Below are 24463 nucleotides of genomic sequence, written 5' to 3'. Positions count from 1 at the left end.
TTAGTGTGTCAGTCTATAAGCTACTTAAGCTCATGCCTTGTTGGGAGTTTGTAGAAAGAATGAAGCCATTTTCTCAAAGTACATTAAACCCTTTGTGAAAAAGCACAATGGGAACTGAGCGAATGTCCTCGTCATTCTTCTCATTCTAAAATTAGCCTGCCACTTGGTTCTACTGTTCAAAGACCATTTATCCAGCTCACACAAGGTGAATTTTAGGTTGTATCTAAAGTGACTTATCATAGAATGAAACTCATAGCATCTCTCCTGGCACTCTCAGTAAGGAATAAACTGTCTTTAGTACTGCAGTGCTCATTCTAAAGACATCAGCATCCGAGGTCATTTAATCTACTCTTCCTACTGATGGGCAAAGTCATTTCATCCTTACCAGTGTTCGCATGAGATGAGAAATGTCTTTTCTTGTTATTTCAAGCTTAGAAGTCTTACCACCTACTTAATGTATTGTTGGAAGAAGGCTCTAGTAAAATGCTCAGGTTCCAGAAGGTCAAAGGCTGATCTATTTTCCCGTCAGTCGTTCTAACTTTACATTAGCATGTTTTGCCTTCCTGAATTAGTTTCTCTGAGTCAACAAAGGTCTTAGGAAGCTCCTGAATGAAGCTGGTGAAGAAAGAGGGAAAGATGTAGTGAAATGTGGGACGGTAGACAACTGAGGAGTAAATAAGGACTTGAAATGAGGAGTTGGGGATTTTCAACTGACCCTTTCGACTAAATCAAGAGCTTGAGTATCTTAGTTAGGCCTTTACTGCTGTGAACAGACACTATGACCAAGGCAATTCTTAAAAGAACAACATTAATTGGGGCTGCTTACAGGCTCAGAGGTTCAGTCCATTATCATCAAGCCAGGAACATGACATCCAAGCATGCATGGTGCAGGAGCAACTGAGAATTCTTCATCTTCATCTATAGGCTACTAGCAGAATACTGGCTTTCAGGAAGTTAGGATGAGGGTCTTAAAGGCCACACCCATAGCGATGCACCTACTCCAACAGGGTCACACCTTCTAATAGTGCCACTCCCTGGGCCAACCATATACAAATCATCACATTGAGTTAGTTTCTATCACCTGAGGTATTCCCAGAGCCTCTGCTGAGAAAGTCTATGGAACCAAAGAACTAGATTCTTCCCATCGAGTGGTTTCTCCAAGCCAAGTTTTCACCCTACCAGTGATATCAGTGGCTCAGTATGTCTATGGCTACTGCGATATCCAACCCCGGCTCTGGTCTGCCACTTCAGCTCCCCTGCCGCTCATTTGGATACAGCTACCCTGCATCTGTTCTGCATCACCCATGCACGACAGGCAGGTGCAGCAGCTCCTTAATAACCACACTGGCCTTCAAGTTCTCTGACTACTCTGCCCCAGAAGTCTCATGTACTGTTGAGGGTTGAGCCATTCATCCCTGGTAGTGGACACCAGGAGGTATGAAGGTTGAAATCCTCCTCTTCTCATATTCTGTTGAGCCCCCTTAAGGGCCAGCTCTAATTTTTCTATGGGACTGTTAGCAGAATCCTAATCCTCTCTGACAGATGAGTCATGCCCTAGGCCAAGGTCATCATGCCTTGTTCTTTCATTTAGATTGATCCTTTTCCAGATTTTAGTTAAATACATTCAGGTAGGCATCTTCAAGGCTCTCCCAATCATTCAACATGTTCTCATTTTTTTTTTTTTTTGGTTCTTTTTTTTGGAGCCGGGGACCGAACCCAGGGCCTTGCGCTTGCTAGGCAAGCGCTCTACCACTGAGCTAAATCCCCAACCCTCAACATGTTCTCATTTGATAGAAGTCCGTGTGGGTGGCAGATTAGATTCCTTTGTCGAGGCTGTTGCATTGACTTTCCAAAAGTGCCCTCACGGGTTACATTCCTAGCACTGAGTAACGAGAATGTGCGCAAAGACTCAAAGATGTCATCCAACCACACAGTTCTACAGCAAGGCAACCTGAATAACTCGAATTGGGTAAATTTGCCATCTACTGCTGCTCAAAACATATTGCGTACATGATTAGAGTCTCTCTTTACATTGATACCAATTAGCATATGAGCTTAGTTACTGAATGAATGAATTAATGAATAAGTGAGCATTACAACTGTTTATTTTAACACACTAGTGCTCATAGTATTGTGAAAATCATATACTTTGCATATTTCATAGCTTTTTCATACAAAGTTAAAAATAATAATTTTCTCAAATTTATTTTAAGGAATTACCAAGCAAAAGGAGTTAGAATGCAACTGAAGGGGTTAGGAAAAGAAAAAGAATGGAAAGAGAGAAAAGGAGCAGACTAGACCTCCCTACCTATGAGGTGCTCAGCAGCTTCCTTTCCTATGAAACAGAGCACTTCATAAATGCTCCATGCCTTGCTGTCCTGTCCCATCAGGCACCTGATCCACTTTTTTCCTTTCTGCATCTCCCACTCCATCAGTGTTCTTAAGGGGGGATACGGCCTCTCCCACTCTGCTCCCAGCCCCACCCCCATGCTAACATTTGCAGAAAGAAAAAGTGAAGTGATCAGCAAGTATATTCTGATTCTGTGGTTCTGGCTGCTCTTTCCTTGATTGTGTTTTTATTTTCAGCTCTTCAAAACCATTTCTCGAATGATATATTTAATCATCTTGCTGAATGAGAAGTAGTCAACTGGCCCAGCAAATGCAAACGGACAAGGAAAGGCCTTGACTTCTGTTTGGGACACAGTACGTTTTCTGTGACTCCAGACTTTCAAGTGAGATGCAAACAAAGGATGAGGGAAAGGACACAGAGCCAATTTAGACCCTGTAAGTTTTAGGTGTGCAAGGTCTCACATGCTGGTGTGGTGTAGCTCACACCTGTAGTCCTATTTGGCGATAGGAGGTAGAAAGAATGCTGTGAACTCAAGAGCAGCCCAAATTACATAGTGATTTCTAGATCCTGTCTCAAACAAAAAAGCAACAAAATCTTATTGGTTACATAAATAGGTTGCATCACTTTTATAGGTTACATAAAATGTTTAGTTTGTGTACATGTGTGTTGCTGAGTATATGTAAGTGCACTATGTGCATGCCCTCAGAAGAGGACACTGGATCTCTTGGAACTCAAGTTAGAGGTGGTTATGAGCCATGTGGCTGCTGGGAAGCCAGTCCTGGTCTTCTACAAGAGCAGTAAGTGCTCTTAACTGCTGAGCCAGTTCTGCAGCCGTAAATATTATTTTTTATTTACACCAATGTTTATACTTTAAAAAATATACAGAAATAAGGTTAAGAAATTAAAAACAATACATGTCTATGGCATGCCTGGACAAGCGCCTAACAAAATATTGGCCCGCTGATTTGAAATTACACATAGATCTAGCTCTTTCTTAGCTCCTTGGAGGACCACCAAATTAGAGAAAATTGGTTTTATACACCCTACGTATCATCACTTAAATCCCTGTGCTTTGTGGACAAGTTTAACCTCTTGTTGACAAAACAACAGGTACTTCTATTTCATTCATGGCTACATGGAACTTTCTGGAAAAATTACCCAGAATTTGAAATAACGAGTCTCCTGAGTGAACCAAAATGAGGAAATTGCTAGTTTCACAAGGAGCAGGAAGAGTATCATTTCTGTGGCAACCCCAATCTGTGATGTTTTTGCTCATCTTTATTAGCAATTACAGGTAAAAAGAGAGGCTGCTTATGAATAAAGAGTTACTGTCAGGGGAATGCATAGCTAATGGAAGATTTGTAAATATTTACAAGGCAGAGGGATGATTCAAGCTCACAAGATTAATTGAAATTAATCTCTATCAGGCACTAATTTGTTTCCTGAGTTCTAAAACCTTCCACTGAGAAGTGTGTAAGGCCATGTTGGAGATGTTTTCCAGGTGGCTGTGTGACCTTCCTTCTCCTGAATATCTTCATCTACTTCATCCTCTTGACTCTTCATGGAGCACCAACCTTTCTTTCCTCAGCACTGAGATCATTACAATCAATGACATTTCTACTCACTCAGTATTTATTCCTTACCACATGTTTATTTATGATTTACTGGGGGGCATATTTTATTTTTCACCAGTGTGAACCTCATTTCCTCTCATCATGGTCTCACTGATTTTATGCCCGATTTTGCTCATTATGGAATAAGTGCCTTGCTAAATTTGTTTTGCATGGTGAGCTTCTTTAAACAAAAGGAACTCTATAATCTGCACACTCAATGACAGACAAAAGGGAGGCTCTGGTGATTAGTAGAGAAGAGCAGAGATTATATTAATTAAAACCAAATACTTCCCATCATTCATTGCTTTTCTACATACCTTGCTAGATGATAGAGAAAAAATTGCAGAAAATATAATTGATAGCCATAAAAGTGGATTTTTACTATTGAGTCAAGAGCTTTGAAGGAGAGAAAGTAGGAATCTATGCTAGAGATAGTTTCCCCTATAAAAATGAATACAATCTTAATTTCAATATAGTAAAGGCCAGTTTATATTGAGGGTGGTCAAATAAAAGCCAGAAGATATATCCACAGCCAGTCAGTCACTAATATCAGCATTTGTGGAAAGCACATTGTATGCCAAGCACAGTGTTCTGTGACTTCCATTCACCATTCTATTTTGTCTTTATATCTTCTTATTGTACATGCTAATAAGAACAAACTGAGAAAGGCAGACTAAGTAGCTGTCTAGCCTTAGGGCTGTGGAACAGGAACATGGCTAGTCTCCTTCAAGTCTATTATTCCCCCACTGTGTGTGTGTGTGTGTGTGTGTGTGTGTGTGTGTGTGTGTGTGTGTATGAGGGCATTTTGTGTGATGTATATGTTTATATGGGATGCCCTTGCCCATGCAGGTTAGTGGAGAATCTGTCACCTATTGTTTTAGTTCCTTGAGGTAGAGTCGATCGGTGAGACTGGAGCTAAGCTGGTGGTCATCATGCCACATATAGAGCTGAGCTCCAGTAGCCATTCTTAGCTTTCTATGTGGGGGCTGGTGATCCACACTCAGGTCTTCATGCTTGATTATTTATTCACGGACCCATCTCTACTGTCCCTTCTTTTAACTGCTGTGCTGACATTAGCACCCCCCCCCCATGATTCTGAAGAGCACAGTCTGAGAGATGAGCTACAGTAGAGGACAGAGTAAGCTTGGTGTCTGGGAAGGAAAGCTGGGAATGAAATAAAGGGTTCTTAAATGGATCTAGAGTGAGCCGAGAGCCTCACATTGAGGAGGGGGAGGGGAAATGGGCCCACTGTTAGTGCCTCAGGGCTTACCTCAGTTACTAGGAATGTGTTTCTTCACTGGATTTTAAGTAGCTTCTAATGTTCATGGGGATGGGCTGTGCATCCAATCATTATAGCAGTAGATCTAGAAGGGAGCATTTTGTATGATCTATGGATAAATACAAGCACAAAATTGTAAACAAATAAGTCAGTGAGAAAAAAAATTCTTGTGTTTGCAAGAACTCATGCTTCAGGCATCCAGCCAAATGGTTTAATGCTTGATGGAAAGAATCAGATGGGCACCAGCAGAGGAGGGAACAAAAATATTTGACCCACTGAAGACTGTGCAAGACTTGTAAGGTTGTTTTGTGTCTGTCAGTCAGTTTGTTTCTGTTGTTGTTGTTGAGACAGAATCTTGATGGATAGCTTATGAATGCTTGAATTTGCAATCACCTTGCCTCAGCCTCCCAAGGACTGGCATACACTACTACTCCTGGCCTGTCTGTTGTTACTGTTATTCTTGAAACAAAAGGGGAAACAATAAAATTATACATTCACTGATATATTTTCCATAGAATCTCCTGTATTTTATTACTTGTATAAATTTTAAAACTAACAATAAATGGAAATGTTTGTGAAAAATAGCCCAGTTCCTCATGAAAGGAGCTGAAGTATGTCAAGAATTATCAGGATCAAATTTTATAGAGTCTGGAAATTAATGGAGTTCTTGTCAAAATCAAGAGGCACTTATTTGCATGTGAGAATGGAGATGCCCGAATATCTATTTTATGAGTTAGTCTCTCACCAACCTACAAGTTAGCAAGTAAACTAGTGAGTGAGTTCCAGATGTCTCTTTTCCTTGGGGCTAGGATTATGAGTAGGAAGATTACTAGTAAGATTAGTAATAGGAGGATTATTAATAGGAGGATTAGTAAGTAGTAGGCACCAACGAGACCCAGGGTTTGTTCTTGTTTTCTGTTGGTTCCGGAGGTAAACCTAGATTCTTGTGATTGCAAGGGACAAACTTTGCCAACAGAGCTACCATCCCAGCCCTTGCTCCTCTGGTCAGCAGTAACCTTGAAAGAACTTCACATCATTCTAATTACCACTATCAAATTGGGTACCAGAATGATCAGAAAAAATATTGTTGGCAAAGAAGTGTTCTTGGTTGATTTGTTTAGTGACTGAAGGCTTATTAGAATTCACCAAATCTGGTTAAACAGTTAAGGGGATGAAACATGAAGGCTGTGGGGATATTTGTAGGCAGCTGATGTCACTGCCTCCCTGGGCAATGGAGGCAGCAGGAACAAAAAGTGGATTCACTAAGAATCATGGAAGGAAATGTTGAGAATGAGGCTGTCAAGGGAATAAGACTCTGGAAAGTTGTACCATGTCATGCATGGTCTTTATTAACCAGAAGCCACTCTCAAGCCTAAAGTTGTGCTCACACTTTAAAAAGATCCATGAAGGCCTTGCCTCTCACTTGTAACTGATTTCAGGCTCTGAGCAAGCAGGATAGGCAGAGATGTAAACCGTCTAGATGAGGGTCAAAGGTATGCCTAACACACACAAGACCATCTTCAAGGACAGAAAAGTCTAGTTCTAGGTATAGAAAGAATTCCATGTCTGATCTTTTACGTGATTAGTATGTCTGTGCATACAAACTTACAAATTAGGTCAGAAAACTGACTTTATTAATAGTAACAACCAAAATCACAGGGAAGGAAAGAGTATGGTTTGTTGAGTTGCTGACAATATCCAATTTGAAAGGATATTATACAGGGGGTGTACACAGGGAAAATTCACTCAGAGGATGGGGAGGAGAGCTGTGACTTGGAAGAGCTGTGATATAGGAGAGCTGTGACATAGGAGAGCTGTGACATAGAGGAGCTGTGACATAGAGAGCTGTGACTTGGGAGAGCTGTGACATAGAGGAGCTGTGACATAGGGGAGCTGTGACACAGAGGAGCTGTGACATAGGGGAGCTGTGACACAGAGGAGCTGTGACATAGGGGAGCTGTGACTTGGGAGAGCTGTGACTTAGGAGAGCTGTGACTTAGGAGAGCTGTGACATAGCAGAGCTGTGACATAGGAGAGCTGTGACTTGGGAGAGCTGTGACTTGGGAGAGCTGTGACTTACTGTCTTCTAGATGTGCCACGCCTGCTGCTCACATAAACTCATGAAAGCCATAGTTACTTACACAAGATTTGAACAAAGTTAAGCCAGTCAACACTTTAGTGTGGATGGGAGAAAGTTTTCTTAAGCTCCATCCCAAGCCCAGGAGCTGTTGCTAGTTGATGGCTGCTGAGGTAGGAAGCACTTTTCTTTGTGGCTACTAGGAGGTTGCCCCTGCCCCACTGGGTGCTCTCACACCAGGCTCATATCTCAGCATTAAGTAGACTCAGAATAAAATAATAGCAATGACAACAACAATGACAACGACAACAGAGGACATGACATTGGGAGAGAGATGGATTGAAGTGGAGGGTCCTGGGGGAGTTCATGGGAGGTAGTCTGTGTGTCTATGTTCAAAATACATTGTGTATATGCATGAACTTTTCAAAGAGTAAATTAGAACGATTTTAGATCTTAGGAAGCTCTGACTGTGGACCTAACAGCCCAATGAAAACTCTAAATCAGCTCATTGAAATTCACTAAGGCTCAGGAAAATGGTGTCTAAAGAATGAAAGGAAAGGGTGGGAATAATGAATCATCAAATAAAGAATGTCAATAAAGAAAACAAAACCACGAAAAGAGTCAAACAAATCCTGGGATGGAAAATTCAAAACGTCATTGAAAAATTTAGTAGAATGGCTCAATGTGAGATCTGAGGATGCAGAAGAAATACTTCATGGACCTCAAATGTAGGCTAAGATGATCCAAAATGGAACAGATAAGAGAATGAAGAGAGTCAAGGAGACACCAGGTCTCACACCAGCAAACACACCAGCCATGAGCAGGGACCTGCTTTCTGTTTCGCTCTCCCATAGAGAGCTGGGCTCACTCTGTTTCTCTATGTGGGCTAGGTTCTCCTTCAGGATTGAGTCTTTGAGCTGGCCACTTACAAATTAGGGTGGACAGCTGAACTGACTACAGAGCATACAAGTTAAAGAGAGACTGCAGGAAGTAAGGATAGGTGAGTAGGATGTGGGGGTACGCTAAGCAAACATGGGACTCAAAAGTCATGGGTGCGTTTGTGTCACTGTGGTCACATTAGAGGCGATATGTGTGCACTCTGAGTAAAGAGATGGGGCTGTAAGAGCAGTCCAGGATCTGACGTGGGAGTCTGAGGTGGGAATGTAGGTGGAGCAATGGCTTTCAGATTGAATGTCATTAGATCCTTTATAAGAGAAAAGAAGACATCAGTTCCCATATCAGGTTAAACTAACTGCTAACTTTACACTACAAATATAAAACATAAAAAATTCTTTTAAATCTTATACATTCTTACAAAATTGTAAGGTTAATATAACCAACTGAATTTCCCAAACTACAAAAGCAATGATTCTGACTTCAGCATACAGCTGAATCAGATGTGCAACTTCTACCGCCATATAGAAACTCCAGACCTACAGAACCAGAAACTCAGAAGATCAGGGCCACTGTGTGAGTCTCCTATACAGTACCCCTTCTCATATGGTTTTTAGCCATAGGTGTGGAAAACTATCAGGGCCATGGGAAAATGATGGGCACAGAGTACTATAGTGACACAAGATTGCCAGCCTGTTCTTGGTCCCTTATGAGAGACAGCCCTGATCTGGTTAATACAAACTGTTTTGGATATGTCCACTCCAAAATCACTGTTCCTGAAGCCTGGGTTATTTGATGGTTCATCTCATTCTCTATTTCACTCATAGTGCATTGGCCACTTGGCATGAAACACTGCTTCTGCTAAGCTTGTTTGCAAGAGCTCCTCATATGTCTTGTGCCTACCTTTCCTGTTCTAGGCCCTCAAGCCAAGACCAGAAAAGAACTGAAAAGACATTTAGGATGCCTAGAAAAGAATGGAGCAGTCATCAAATATTACAAAAGGGTCAAGTCTAAGACAGATAAAAATAAACCTGTGGGATTTCATCCAGAGTGTCATAGAAGGGAGAGGAAGCTCGAGAGAGAACTGAAAATAGAAATCAGGTTATAGCGAGTTGAAAAGGGAATGGGCATTGGAGAGTGACCTTTTTGCATGAATGAAGAAGTGTTAAAATGCAAGGGAGGAGATGAGCATTTATAAACAAGGGAGGCAGTGAGGAAGCCAGGCCTGATGGTATGGGTCTATAAATTATAGCTACCTGGACAGCTGAGGCAGGAAGACCACGAGTTCAAGGCCAGCCTGGGATAGATACATAGTGAGGTCAAGGCTAACTTGAGTAACTTAGTGAGATCATACTTCAAAAGAATAAAAGGACAATTCTTTGGCCACTGTTTTGACAATACCCACATGCCTAGAACTTAAAACACAAGCTAAGTGATTCCCAAGGAGAAGGGATTAGTAGAAACATTGAAAACGCTAGAGTTGGGAGTAGGGGCCAATAATGCTTTAGGGTCCGTTCAGGTGAGTAAACAGAAGGGACATGAATGGGAGGAGGATGGAGACAGTGGTTTTACCTCTCAGAAGTGTTGAGACAGAAGACTGTGTATTTCTTTTTGACTATCTTCTTACCGTTTTCAAGTCAGCAGTGGGGATATCTGTTGAGGAAATTAGAAATAGCAATCAAAGAGGGAATAAGAGGTTTAGAAATTTTTCTTGAGGACATGAAAAGGAGTTTACTGAAGTTGAACAGAGACAGGCAAGTTTCATAGAGACAGCCAAGGGGGAACTGTATATTTTTATAGTTTGTTGTTCACAGAGTTGTAAAATCTTGTCTGATGCTGCTGCTAAGTCTAGAAATAGGAGTGGTGTCCACGGTCATCTTTTTGTGGGTGTGACAGGAAATCTTGTGAGGAATTTGGTAGGGGTTGAGAATGATTCAGGTACATGACTATGATTTAAGTTAAACCAACAAGATCTCCAGCCTGTAATAAAAGGCCCTGTTAGGTTTCAAAAGTGAGTTTATCATGGAAAAGTTTTAAATGAGAGCTGGACCCAAAGATATATGGGAAGACAGTGCCATATGTTTTTGCACCGAAAGGATTTGAAGAGGAGAGACTGAGAGTTTGCAAGTGTGCTGGCTAGGCTCATGCAAGGAGCTCATGTGCAGCTCACTTTCACTGAAGCTTGACCCAGAACGGAGCAGCACTTCCTGACCTGCTGAGAACTCATCAGCACCAGCAGAGGTGGGAGCTGCAATTGGCTATTGAGCTGGGAGGAGGTGTGGCCATTTCTCTACCATCCTAATGTTCTTGTCCCTTGATAGTCACAGCTCAGGAGAGGCAGTTGACCCGAGAAAAGAATGTACTTTCCATCTGGAAACAGTGAAGTTAGAGGCGCAGAAATTGTTGTTGAGAGTTTGTCCCATATAGAGAGGTAAATAAGGATATGCAGCCTCCCGACTCCGAGAGCAAGCTGGGGCAGGGGGCCACACCCAGACCTTGGTGCTGTCGGAACTTCAGGTGTTGTTTTTCAGACTAGCACTTGTTTACCAGCACAAAAAGAAGCTTACAGAATTGACCTTGTATCTATCTAACACACTGGCAGACATTCCAATGTATTCTATCAGGGAAAGTAAAGATGTGGATCTGAGAAAGCCATAGAAGACATGGAAGCAAACAGAAAATTGGATCTCGGCACCACCAACAGGCATCTGGGCTTTCATAAAGTCTGAGTGTTGATGTATTTTTTAAACTCTTATAAAAAGAAAAAATCGAAGTATAATGCCTCTTGATCTCTGGTATCTCTGGTACATTGGCAACACCAGCCACTAGAGGGCAGCACTTGACTCTTGATGCAGTTCTGCAGGCAAGAAGAGACCAGCCTCAGGCAGCAGATGACCTGGGTGGTTCTTTCCTGTCCTTGCCTCACACCACACAGCTTGAATCACAAATGTGATGTGGATCCCCCAAAACTAGGACAACTCCTTTAACACTGGAGGGTGAACTGCTCAGCTATAGTGTCTACAAATGCGGGGAAGTCACAGAGCTGTATGATGTGGTCTTTAGTCTTTTCCTGTGGCATCTTGATGGTCAAAGCACGTGAGTCATGTGTTATTGTAGCAGGTGCTCCAGAAATAGTCACACAGCAGGGGTGGGTTTGGCATCTGTATCTGCAACGATGCCAAACCGTATCCTGGCCTCTCTATCTTGTCCTTATGGTGGACTTTATTCTGTTCTCATTCTAGCCTCCGCTCAACCCAGTAGCCCAAAACGTTAAATCTTATTGTGTTGAGGACCACTGTCCAAGGTCCAGCATCTGATGTGGTTGTACTTGGTTCTAGAAGCTTGAGAACCAAACAGGGGACAGTATCACCATGATAACCATCAACAGCAGTTACTTGGACAAGGTTAAACCAGAAACAGTCCTTACTGCATGAGGTCCACGTGCTGACAGCTAGGGGGCACCGTACTGAATGACGAGGGTTAGGGAATCCCCAGGGCAAAGAGAGGGTCAGAAAGAGAGCCATGTACCCAGGCAGGCAATACACGAAGCCACAGCAGTCTTTAGTCTGAGATCTCCTCAGGGTCTTGCATGCAGCTCAGGGACTGAGACACAGAGCCCTATGGTTTGTGTCAATGGCCAGCAGGTGCTGAGTTCTTGCAGGCTGTGTAAAATAGGAAGGCGCCAAGTGACTAAAAGCTGCTTGTTTGGGCTATTTTTATGATAATTGGATGTGTAAAAATTTGCCTTTGGTTTTGGCAGGCTTTGAGCTAATGGGCCTCAGCTGCAGTGAAGGAAGGAAGGACCTGGGGCCAATAGGCAGATTCATTTGTTGCCCAAGCCAGGAAGCTCCCAGAGATTAGCAGGCTCCTGGTTAAGTAGTGGTTAAGTACTTCCTACTAGTTCTCCCTGCCAGTGAGAGAAACAGGAAAAAGCAAGAAGAAATGAGTGTCTCAAAAGGATTTGAGAGTGAAAAACTACTGAACGCCATTACCTGAAGAGTGTGAGGCTTCAAGGCTGCAGGCTTCAAACTACTCCAGAAAGAGGAGAGAGGAGAGGGAGAGGGAGAGGAGAGGGAGGGGAGGGGAGAGAGAGAGGAGAGGAGGGGAGAGAGGAGAGGAGAGAGAGGAGAGGAGAGGAGAGGAGAGGAGAGGAGAGGGAGGGTGGTGGGAGAGGATAGGGAGGGAAGAGGGAGGGGAGGAGGAGGCAGAAAACAAACAAACAAACAAACAAACAAACAAACCTCAAAAATGTCCCAAAGACAGGCATTCTGAAAATGTATTGAGCCTCTGGAGTACCGCAGCACAGAACCAAAGGTAGCAGACGCAAGCCATCTGTAGTGGAAAATTCCATTGGTGGGCATTGGCTTTATGATGACTTCTTGAATCAGGGCTGAGTTTCTGAACTTTTTCACCAGTGTCTCAGAAGTGATTGTGGTACAGGTGTCTATAATCCCAGAACTTGGGAGGCAGAGGCAGGAAGATCAGGAGTTCAAGGCCAGTCTTGACCTTGAAGCTATTGAGTTCAAGGTCAGCCTGGGCTAAGACAGTCTATCTGAAAATAAATAATGTATAATGCTATTTCAAAACTTGAAATGGCCTACCTGCTTCTGCTTTCCAGTCTGTTTTAAATTAACAGTGTTTATGAAATTTGACTTCTCCAAGCATATTCTTTTCGGTCATGTGGGGAAATCATGTACAGGGGAAGCTGAGCACTAAAGTGAATGTCCCCAGAAAAGGCAAATAGAACTGAGAAAAACTGTTCCTACCTATCTGGGTCTGGCTATAATATTGTACGTAAATAAATAAAATGCTATTATTTTAAGGGCCTTAACCTTTAAGTCCTTTCACAGACTGTTAGAAGTGAGTAATTGAAGTAGCATTCACCTGTTTCCACTAAACTCTTAGTTACCTGTGTAATGAGGAAAATCTTGGCTCATTATATTGTGTTAAGATGGTCCCCCAGACATCTAAAAGTCACAAGTAAAATGCTCCATTTGAAGTTATGTCATATTGCTTCTGGGAAAGTTTGAAAATACAATATTAATCACACAGAGATCATGAAAGCCAAGATAGCTGGGTTAGACATGAGGTCACAGAACAATGGGAACTTGAGTTGTTAGAATTATCGGATAAAGATTTTAAGACAAATATGATTAAAAAGATGAAAACCAAGATTGAGAATTTGCACAGAAAGTCTTGGCAACTTATGTGAATATCTGTGTCTATAAGTTGTCAAGCTGTGTCTGTCACAGTTATGCCCAGAACTTTTTGTTCACTGTGCTATACGCTGAGCTGGGAACTCAGACTTGCCTGTCACCACTCCACCACTCTAGATCAAAACCTTTACAGAGCTATGTGAAAGAATTTGCTTCTTCGGGTGCAGAGGGATGACTAAGTTAACCAACAGGATATAATGGACTCTAAATATCCAGAGGAGAGACTTTAAAATAAACAATAGTATTCCCCAGTAGATACCAGCAAGTAACAATGCAATAAAGGGAAATGTATTAAAAAAATGAAAGATTCACATACAGCATATACAGAATTTTTTCTTAGATCCTACAAAAGTTATAATAGGCAGAAATACACTATTTCCAAAAGTTTTTCTTTATGTAACTATATTAAATATATAACTAGCCTTATTATAAATCACAGCATTACATATATAGAGATATATGTATACATGTAAAACATAAACATGTACAGATAGAGACTGGTTTATATAGGCATGTACAGAATCAGAATGCTCGCTCATCCCAAATGTTACGGTACCGTTTTCTGTATCTTCACTTGTGCCTCCCCCGAGTCCATGAGGGCACAGGGGCCTTGATTCCCCACTGTCACACGGAGCCCCAGATGTCCCATGGCCATGCTGCTGGCAGGTTTCTAATCCTGCGAGCTGTGACTATGGCGGCTCACCTTCTTATCTGGCATGGTCTCCTCCTCACCGCAGGCAGTATTCTCTAGAAAAAGGTCTGTTTTCTGGGATCTAATGTGATCCGGGTTTTTCTGTCTTTATTACAGACTGTGGCTATATTTTTCTAATTAATTTTTCCACACACCATGAGAGGCGTATGAAAGAATGGGTTCTATTGAAATGGGGTCTGAGTTTCTCCCAGTTTGCTCTCCCAATCCTCTCCTCATTCCTCCCCACTCAACTTCCTTTTTGTGTTCTATCCCTCCCCCCCCACACACCATGCAATGTGTTCTCTCTCTCAAAAATGAAGTAAACAAAATATAAGGATATTTAAAATAAACAAAAAACCACTACGATGAAAAATGCCAAACAAAAACAAAAGGAAACAAAAAGCCCGGTTGGCACTGGCTCTGCCACAGGGATCTCTAACACAGGAGATCGCAGTGGGGCTGTCTCTTCATTTTAGCACCCTGCAGACAGATTTCCTCTGAAGTCAGAGAGGACACAAGTTTTATGGCTGAACAGAGGAAGAAATGGAGATATCTTCACAATAGTAACCAACCTTAAAAACTGAGTCAGAGGAAGAAATGTGCAGGACCTTTGATCACAGCACTAGGAAGGGAGAGGTAGGCAGATGTTAGATCTCTTAAGTTCAAGGCCAGCATGGTCTACAAAGAGTTCCAGGACAGTCAGTACTCCACAGAGAAACCCTGTCTTGAAAAATCAAAATAAATAAATGAATAAATAAATAAAATAATAAATAAAAGGAGACAGAAATGTGTTTAGCAGGAGGAAGGCAGCTAGACACACAACCATGCCTTGGTAGTATGTGGTTGAGTACATCTCAAAAGTTCTCCTCTGATATCCCAACCCATGAAGGGACAACTGGGCGAGCCTGTCAGAATCTGCCCCAGGTGACTCAGAGGCTGGCGGATGGTAGTAGGGGTTGGTCTCATCTGAGAGTGTTGGCTATGACCTCCTGGTTTTCTCCCATATGAGCCACTTTTGGAAAGCACAGAGATGTTTAGAGATGAACTCGCACATTCTAGTTGAATATCACGTCACTTTTACATGTAAAATTAGAAATGGCAAGAGATACCTTTAACACAAACAGGTGGTTGTTCTATTTAAATGGAGTCTGAGCACTTCCTCATCCAGAGAACCTTTCATGTCTTGCTTGCTCTGTAGATAACCCCCAAGCAGGTGGGGTGTTCATTGAGCTCACCTGCTTGAGCAGTTGTGTAATTTTGGCAGCTGCCTCTGCTTTGCCATCTGTGCCAAGGAAACTCAGAGCCAAGAGTGTCTGCCAGGAGGAGTCAAAACACTGCTGACAACCAGGACTTGGATTTGCTACAGATGGAGGCGTTCCAGCCCTCCAAATCAGCCAATTCCATTGTTAGGGGAGTGTGATAAACGGCTGAGTGCATCTGCCCTTGTGAGCTGTCAAAGATCCAACAGGGTAACGAATGACAGGAAGCCAGGCTTCTGTCGTAAGTCTGGGTAGGATATATGAGTGTTCCTCTGAAGCCTGAAAACAAGGCAAAGCTTACAAGAACCATTTTTTCAGGGAATTTTTCCTTTCTGGGCAGAGGTCATAGTCCTTTCATTGGGTTGGATAACACAGGTATGTGGAGAACTACCAGGGAGAAAGGCCGCGCCGTGAGATTCCAGGAAGGGTACACCACAAGACCAGGTGCTTGAAGAATGCTTCAGGGATCGAGACGAAGAGCACTATATATATTCTAAAACATTTCTTTTATCTTCTCTGAACTATATAAAACATATAACTAGCCTTATTATAAATCATAACATTACATATATAGTAATGGGTCATTTAAGGCAACAAAACCTGAATTTCCTGATGTTTCAGAAAAAGACATTTTATCACCAGAGTTTCAAGATGCTTTGACAAAAACATATAAGAAGTATTTATATACAAGCAAAAATAAAGCAAAGAATTGCCTGTAATCCTAACGTACAGCCATAGACACTTAATTTTGGTTATTACTTTTCATTTTCCTATTTCCCGTTTTTCTGCTTTCCTTTCCTTTTTCTTTTTTAATCATTACTTCCCCCCTTCAGAGCATGCTTCAGCCCATGTGTATGCATTGGGATCAGTGTGAAGGGTTTCCAGGGCATTAAGTCTGTCGTCTTTTCTGAGTCCATGGCTTTTACAGCCTTTCTGTGTTAGTGGTTTGAGGGACTGCTCTTCTGAAATACCTTCTTCCCCTCAGTCCTAAAACTTTGCACTGTCTAGATTTTTCCTTTTTTTCATTGATCCTTGCTTTTTATTGTTTGTTTTAAAGTGGGATTTTTGTTTGTTTTTGTTTTTCGGGGTTTTTTTGTTTTTGTTTTTGTTTTTGGAAATAGTTTGGCTTTAGGTGTGCCCACCCTGCATGGCTGGGCTTTCTTTTCTTTTCTTTTTTTTTTTAATTTATTTTACTGGTTATTTTATTTATTTACATTTTAAATGTTATCCCCCTTCCTGGTTTCCCCTCTGCAAACCTTCTATTCCCTCTGCCCTGCTTCTATGAGGGTGCTCCCGCCTCACCACCATAGCATTCTCCTATGCTGGGGCATGGAGCCTCCACAGGACCAAGGTCCTCCCCTCCCATTGGTGCCAGATAAGTTCATCCTCTGCTACACATGCAGCTGGAGCCATGAGTTCCTCCATGTGTACTCTTTGGTTGATGGTTTAGTACCTGAGAGGGAGGGGAAAGGGTCTGGTTGGTTAATATTATTGCACTTCCTATGGGGTTGCAAACCCCTTCAAACTTCTTTCAGTCCTTTCCTTAACTCCTCCATTGGGGTTCCTGTGCTCAGTCTGATGGTTAGCTGGGCTTTCTTAAATCCTACCCCAAAGTCCAGTCTTTAGACTTCTTGGACCACTTTGAACTCTCTTGTAGTTTTGCGATTGTACATATCAGCCGCCTATGGTGAACTTCCAAATGTGGGTCTCTTACAGTATTTTCCTTCTGAATTCTGGACTCACAGCTCTCTAGATTCACTTAATATTTTAATAGGCATCTCACGTATCCAAAATAGAACCTGTAGACCCCATCAAAACTTTCTCAGTATAAGAAAGTCCCTTGCTATCTTATCAAACACAGTAACCAACTCTGCTTGCTAAGCCCCGGACTTTGCTGTTACCCTCACCTTTCTTTCACCCTCCACATCTAAATCATCACCTGTCTCTCAAAATATATCCAGACTCTCTCTATTCTATCTCCCACGACCACATGCACTTCTGCCTAGATCACAAGAGGCCCTGGAAGCACCTGCCCACTTTTGCCTTGGGCATCTTTCAGATTGCATTCGCCTTCTGAAGGTAACGTTGGATGGACTGTTCATCTCAGAATACTCAGGCAGTCTCTCATGTCACACAGACTGAAGCACATGGCCTGAGAGTCTGATTGTTGCGTCTCAGTTCTGCTTCTGACTATAGCTGTGTGATCTGGGCAAGATCCTTAACTTCCAGTATCTGTACATTCTCATAGGTGAATTGGGGAAAAAACTAAAAAAGGGTTGTAATGGCTTTATCATACTTGCTGTAAGAATATTTATATCAAGCTTACAAGTAATTGCATATAGTAAACACTGAAAAGATTATAAAATGACAAGATAAGCATTTCAGGCTAGGAACAAAGACTTTCTCATCAATTCTGCATTCCAAAACCATGACACCAGAAGTGTTGGCTATAAGAACTTATAGGTACTCCAAATATCTCTGAAAGCAAAAAACACACACACACACACACACACACACACACACACACACACACGCACACACACAACTTTTTTGATAAACCAAACTTAAACCAATAAACTCTGGTTATTCTGTATTCTGTTTATTCTGAGTTAAGTGTTGGAATGGATTTTATACCTGGATTTACATTCTCAAGCATTGTGGCACTCCCTAAGAATCCATGATCCTTAGATGCATGTAGGTATAAATCCACTTTTTTAATCGGCAAATTTTAATGTATAAAATAGATGTGATTTTTTTGAAATAAAAATATTTACTATATAGAGTTCATGGGGGAACGGCTGGCTGAGGACAGATTGTTGACAGTAATTTGAAGGATACACTTTACACGCAGTTTTAATTTTTTTTAACTGTATTAGTTCCCTATCTCTTGTGTAACAAATCACCACAAGCATGGCTTTAATAACATACTCAGCATCAACAAGACAGGTTAGCAAGTAAAAGCATTTGACACCAAACCTAACAACACAAGTTCAATTCTTGGGATCCATATAATGGAGGGGGGAGAACTCACTCCCGGAAGTTGTCCTCTGCCCTTCACCATGGTGCATGCACACGTGCACACCATAAATCAGTGTGAAGATCAGCATGCCCTAGGTGCAGTCCTCAGTTTTAGAGGTCAGAATCCTGAAGTGGGTTTAGCAAAGGACATGTTCTCTTGTGCTAAGGGGGGTGTTTGCTCCCTGTCCCTCTCCTCTCCCTCTGCTCTCCCCTGCCCCATGTCCCACCACCACTCCTCCTCCATTATCCTTAAAAAAAGGGTAGGCCTCCCATGCATGGCAACCAGCCATGGCATATCACATTGCAGTAAGACTAGTTATCCTCTCTCCTCTTATGGTTGGACAAGGCTACTCAACAGAAGGAAAGGGTCCTAAAAGCTGTCAAAGACAGCTCCTTCCCCACTGTTAAAAGTCCTACAAGAAGACCAAGCTACACAACTGTAATATATGTGCAGAGGCCCTAGGTCATATACAGGCTCCCTGATTGGTGGTTCGGTCTCTCTGAGCCACATATGAACCCAGGTTAGATGATTCTGTGGGTTTTCTTGTGGAGTCCTTGACCCCTTGGGCTTCTACAATCTTTCCTCCTCATCTTGCATAGGATTCTCCAAGCTCTGCCTAATGTTTGGTTGTGGGTCTCTTCATCTGTTTTTAAGAGTTGCTCGCTGACACCTCTCTGATAACAATTGGGCTAGGTACCAAATTATGAATATAGCACAATATCATTGGGAATCATTTCATTGATTTTTTTTTCAATAGTGATTAGTTCTATCCAAGGTCTCTGGACTTCCAGACTCTAGTTCCTGGCCATCCAGTCAGTGTCAGGTGTGGGCTCCCTCACCTGGGCATAGGTCTCAAGATGGACCAGTTATTGGTTGGCCACTCCCATAGTCTCTGCTCTACCTTTACCCCAGCAAGTTGTAGGCCAAAGGTTTTGTGACTGGGCTGGTGATTCAATAACTCTGTAAGACCCCCAACCCTCAGTTAGGGGAAGTTACTTTGAGAAGACCCCAAGTGAGACGCTGAGACACTGATTGATGGAAAAGCAAGAGGTTTATTTTCTGGTGCATCGGGATTGACCCTCAATTAGTCCCTTGAATCAAGTGACTAGAACGTGACCCCAAATGGCTATTACAAGCAGTTTTTATACTTTTTAGGGGCAGAGGTTATATCACCAAGGTTACAGTTCAAACTTATTGGCTAAGCATATTGATCTTTAAATCTATTGGCTAGCAAGCATGGGCAGATCATGACATGCATTTGAACTCTATCTGGGACTTTCCAGAGGGTCAGGTGACTATCAGCCAGTACATTCCGAGAACTGTGGGTGGAGAATGGAACTTGGCCTAGCCTTGACCTGAGGCAGGTGGGTTAAGACTGGTGAAAGCCTCTAAGGTCCTTCATCTCCACTGGAAGACTTGCCTGGTTACAAGAGATGGCCAGTTCAGGCTCCATATCCCCCACTGCTAGGAGTCTTAGCTAGGGTCACCCTCATTGATTTCTGGGGGTTTCCATTGTATTATATTTCTAGCTTGTCCCAAAGATGTACCACCACCACCACCCCAATTCCAGTTGTTTAACCCCGGACTCTTACCCTTCATCCTTCCCCCACCTGATCCTTCGTGTTCCCATCTCTACCCAACTCCATGTAGACCCCTCCTGTCTGCCACCTCCTGAGATGTCTATTCTGTTTCTCCACAGTGATATTCATGTGTGCTCCCTTGAGCCCTCCCTTTTACTTAGTTTCTCTGGTTTGGGGATTGTAAAATGGTTGTCCTTTACTTTACACTAATATCCACCTATGAGTACAAACCATGTTTGTCTATCTAGGTCTAGGTTACCTTACTCAGGATGATTTTTTTCTAGTTCTATCCATTGTTCTATCTCATTGTTTTTAATAGCTGTAAATTAACATGTAAATATAATTAACATTGTGCAAATGTACCACATTTTCTTTATTCATTCTTCTATTGAGGGATGTCTAAATCATTTCCAGTTTTTGGCTATTATGCAAAAAGCTGCTACAAGAATAGCTGAGCAAGTGTCCTTGTGGCATGATGAAGTGTCATTTGACTATATGCCCAGGAGTAGTATAACTGGGTCTTGAGGTAGAACTATTCCCAGTTTTTTTGCAAAACTACTGTATAGATTTCCAAAGTGACTGTATAAGTTTTCAGTCTCAGCAGTAATGGAGGAGAATTCCTTTTGCTCCACATCCCATGCTCGATAGCATTATCTGTCACTTCTGTTTTGATTTTAGCCATGTGACAGTTATAAGATGGAACCAGAGTTGTTTTGATTTGTAGTTCCCTGATGACTACAACATGATGATGTTGAACATTTCTTCAAATGCTTCCTGGCCATCTCAGATTTCACTGTTGACAATCCTCTGTTTATCTCTGTACCCCACTTTTTAGTAGGATCATTTGGGGATTTTTGTTTGTTTGTTTTTGTTTTTGTGAAGTCTAGATTCTTAAGTTCTCCATATATTTTGGATCAGCCCTCTGTCATATGTGGGGTGGGTGAAGATCTTTTCCTAATCTGTCAGCCACTGTTGTCTCTTTGAAGGTGTTCTTTGCCTTGCAGAAGCTTTTCAGTTTCATGAAGTCTCATTCATCAGTTTTGAATCTTAGCGCTTACACAATTTGTGTTCTGTGTAGGAAATTGTCTCCTGTGCTGTACTCAAGGCCGTTTTCCACTTTCTTGTCTCTCAGGTTTAGTGTATCTGGTTTTATGTTGAGGTTTGTTATCCACTTGGACTTGAATTTTGTGCAGTGATGAATATGGATCTTCTTATGCAGACATCCAGTTAGACCAGCACCATTTGTTGAAGATGCTTTCTTCTTTAATTGTATAGTTTTTGCTTTTTGTTTTGGTCAAAAATCAATGTCCATAGGCATGTGGATTTATTTCTGGTTCTTTAATTTGATTCCATTGATCAACTTGCTTATTTTTATGTCAGTATCATGCAGTTTTTATTACTATTACTCTGTAGTGAAGCTTACGGTTGGGGATGGTGATACTTCCAGAAGTTCTTTTAAGGTACAGAATAGTTTTAGTTGAGTTTCTTGTTTTTTCATATGAAGTTGAGTATTGTTCTTTCAAGATCTATAAAGAAGTGTGTTGGAATTTTGATGGGGAAGTACTGAATCTGTAGTTTGCTTTTGGTAAGATGACCATTTTCACTGTTTAATCCTGCCTATCCATGAGCAAGAGAGATCTTTCCATCTTCTGATATCATTTTCAATTTCTTTCTTCAAAAGACTTGAAGTTCGTGTCATACATGTTTTTCACTTGCTTAGTTAGAGTTACAGCAAGATATGTTACATGAGGTTATTCTGAAAGGTGTTGTTTTCTGGTTTCTTTCTCAGCCTATTTATCCTTTGTGTATAGAAGTGCTACTGAGAGTGTTTATCAGCTGCAGGAGCTCCTTGATAGAATGTCTGGGGTTGATTATGTATACTATCATATCATCTGCAAATAGTGAAACTTTGATTTTTTTTCCCCTCCAATTTGTATCTCTGACATCTCCTTTAGTTTTTTTATTGTTCTGCCTAAAACTTAAACTTATTATATTGAAGAGATTTGGATAGAGTGGACAGTCTTATCCCTAGTTTTAGTGGAATTTCTTTGAGTTTTTTTCTATTTAATATAATATTGGATGTCAGCTTGCTGTATCCTGCCATTATTATATTTAGGTATGTCCCTTTTATCCCTGAGCTCTCCCCGGCTTTTATCATAAAGGGCTGTTATATTTTTGTCTTAGTTAGGTTTACTGCTGTGAACAGAGACCATGACCAAGGCAAGTCTTATAAGGACAACATTTAATTGAGGCTGGCTTACAGGTTCAGAGGTTCATTATAGTCAAGGTGGATCAGGGCAGCATCCAGGAAGGTATGGTACAGAAGGAGTGAGAGTTCTACATACTGGCTTCCAGGCATCCAGGACAAGGGTCTTGAAGCCCACACCCACAGTGACACACCTATTTCAACAGGGCCACACCTTCAAATAATGCCACTCCCCGGGTTCAGCATATACAAACCATCACAATTTTGTTCAAGGCTTTTTCTGTATCTGAGATTATCATTTTTTTTTCAGTTTCTTTACAAGGTGGATTACATTGACAGGTTTTCATATGTTAATCTATTTCTGAATCTCTGGAATGAAGGCTACTTGGTCATGATGGTTTTGATGTGTATTTAGCTTCAATTGCAACTATTTTATTGAGTACTTTAATAGGTATGATTTTTTTCAGTTAGCTTTACAAGTTGGCTTTAAAGATATATGATGCTCTTCTGTTTTGCATATAGGCTTTTATTATAACACTGTAGTGACACATTCTGTTTGAATCAGTACAGTAAATGCCTATGCACATCCAGAATGGCCTCGGAAGGGAGAACAGTAATGTGGGATTTTAACTGAGAGGCATGCAATTGACTTTTCTTTTTTAAGTAAAAGAAAGTGAAGGCTCGATTTTGAACATGGCTTTATTCATTTGAATTGTTTCTTGAGGGAAGTGAGAGAAATGGTTACTGGCTAGGAGGCTGCATGGCTGACTCATGAAATCCACTACACAGGTTGCTTTTTATAGCTGAGTACACTTAAGAGCAATCCAAGACATCTCACCCAACACAGAACACAGCTGATACCCTCAGGATCAGCTTTACACTCCCCATGGGAAGGAAGGCATGCCTTATATCCACAATTGTAGATTCCAACTATTGGAAGTAGAAAGAACCCTGTGGAAAGAAGTCAAATGCATACTTGGAAGCAAATGAAATTGTGAATTCGTTTGGAAACACAAAGGACATGCAGGGGACTATGAAGTAACCCTAATGTTTGCTCATGATAGGATAAATTTAAGAGTATTTTTTCTACTTTAACTTTGAGAACATGTAACAAGAAGTTCTGCCATTCTAGGTAGCTTTAGAGGTTCTAAATGGAATTTTAGTATAAACTAGATTTCATAAATAGCTCCATGTCTTGGGAAAGACTGCAATCATCTTCATGTGCCAATAGTAGGATATGTCAGCTACAACCTGTATTCCCTTAGTGAGAATTCCTTTGAGTATGTGGAGGAAGAAACAATATAATTCTTCACATTGGGACCAAATGGCACCATTTAATGAGAACTTATATTTTTAGGAAACGTACCATCCATTGAATGTGTCCAAATAAAGGATGTACAAGTGAATACTGACTTTATAAATATTGTTGTAATTTTTGATAGACTTTTCTCCTTGCTTTTAATTTGTAAAAGAAAACTAGCCCTGCGACACCATCCGGACAAGAATCCAGATGATCCATCTGCTGCTGAGAAGTTTAAAGAAATCAACAATGCCCACACAATCCTCACTGACAACTCAAAGAGAAACATATATGACAAGTATGGATCATTGGGACTCTACGTGGCCGAACAATTTGGAGATGAAAACGTTAACACATACTTCATGCTGTCAAGCTGGTGGGCAAAGGTAAATCACTTTTTTTCCCTCAAAAGCAATTTCCTGGAAAATCATGGTATTATTCATCCTGTTAGACCCTATCTCAAAGACCAACTTTCCTTCTATTAAACTCTTGTAAATAAAATGAGACATCACTTCCACTGAAAGCTGTTATTTGAAGACCATTTTCCTTTAGTCCATTAATTTATTATGAAATTCAACATGACTTAACAGACTTCTAGACATTAATAATATTTGAGTATGAGGCTTCAGGTTAATTCCGACTGCTCCCTTCTTCCCCCCGTGGTGACTAATTAAGAACTGACTCATTTCTCAAAACCAAAAATAATTTATTAGTGTGACAACTATTTAATAAATTATTATAAGACAAATTTAGCCATGTACTTTACTATCTATAGCATAGGCTACATCAGCAAAGGCAATACCTGGGAGAATGAGTGGTAATTATGTTACAGGCTCAGCTGGAGCCTGCCTTGTGGGGACAGAGAAGAAAATGAGGGAAAGGTGAGAATTAAGCAGTTCTGACAAGACAAGAGATTGATAGCTACCTGGTTAAGAAAAAGACAATATGTTTAAAGACTTAGCAAATCAGAATTGTAATG

At 41.3% G+C, this 24463-nt stretch overlaps 1 protein-coding gene across 1 annotated transcript in view; it reads left to right on the top strand.

Moving 5' to 3' along the window:
• Dnajc5b (DnaJ heat shock protein family (Hsp40) member C5 beta) overlaps positions 1-24463 on the top strand; it is an 80702-nt gene that overhangs the window by 39704 nt on the left and 16535 nt on the right. The window contains exon 3 of the mRNA XM_032896805.1: positions 23657-23870. Coding sequence (XP_032752696.1) covers positions 23657-23870 — 214 coding nt within the window. The remainder of the gene's footprint in view (positions 1-23656; positions 23871-24463) is intronic.

Source organism: Rattus rattus, chromosome 3, assembly GCF_011064425.1.
Source record: "Rattus rattus isolate New Zealand chromosome 3, Rrattus_CSIRO_v1, whole genome shotgun sequence".
Classification (NCBI taxonomy): domain Eukaryota; kingdom Metazoa; phylum Chordata; class Mammalia; order Rodentia; family Muridae; genus Rattus; species Rattus rattus.
Note: the sequence above shows the minus strand (reverse complement) of the source record. Positions and strands in the feature narration are given on the sequence as shown.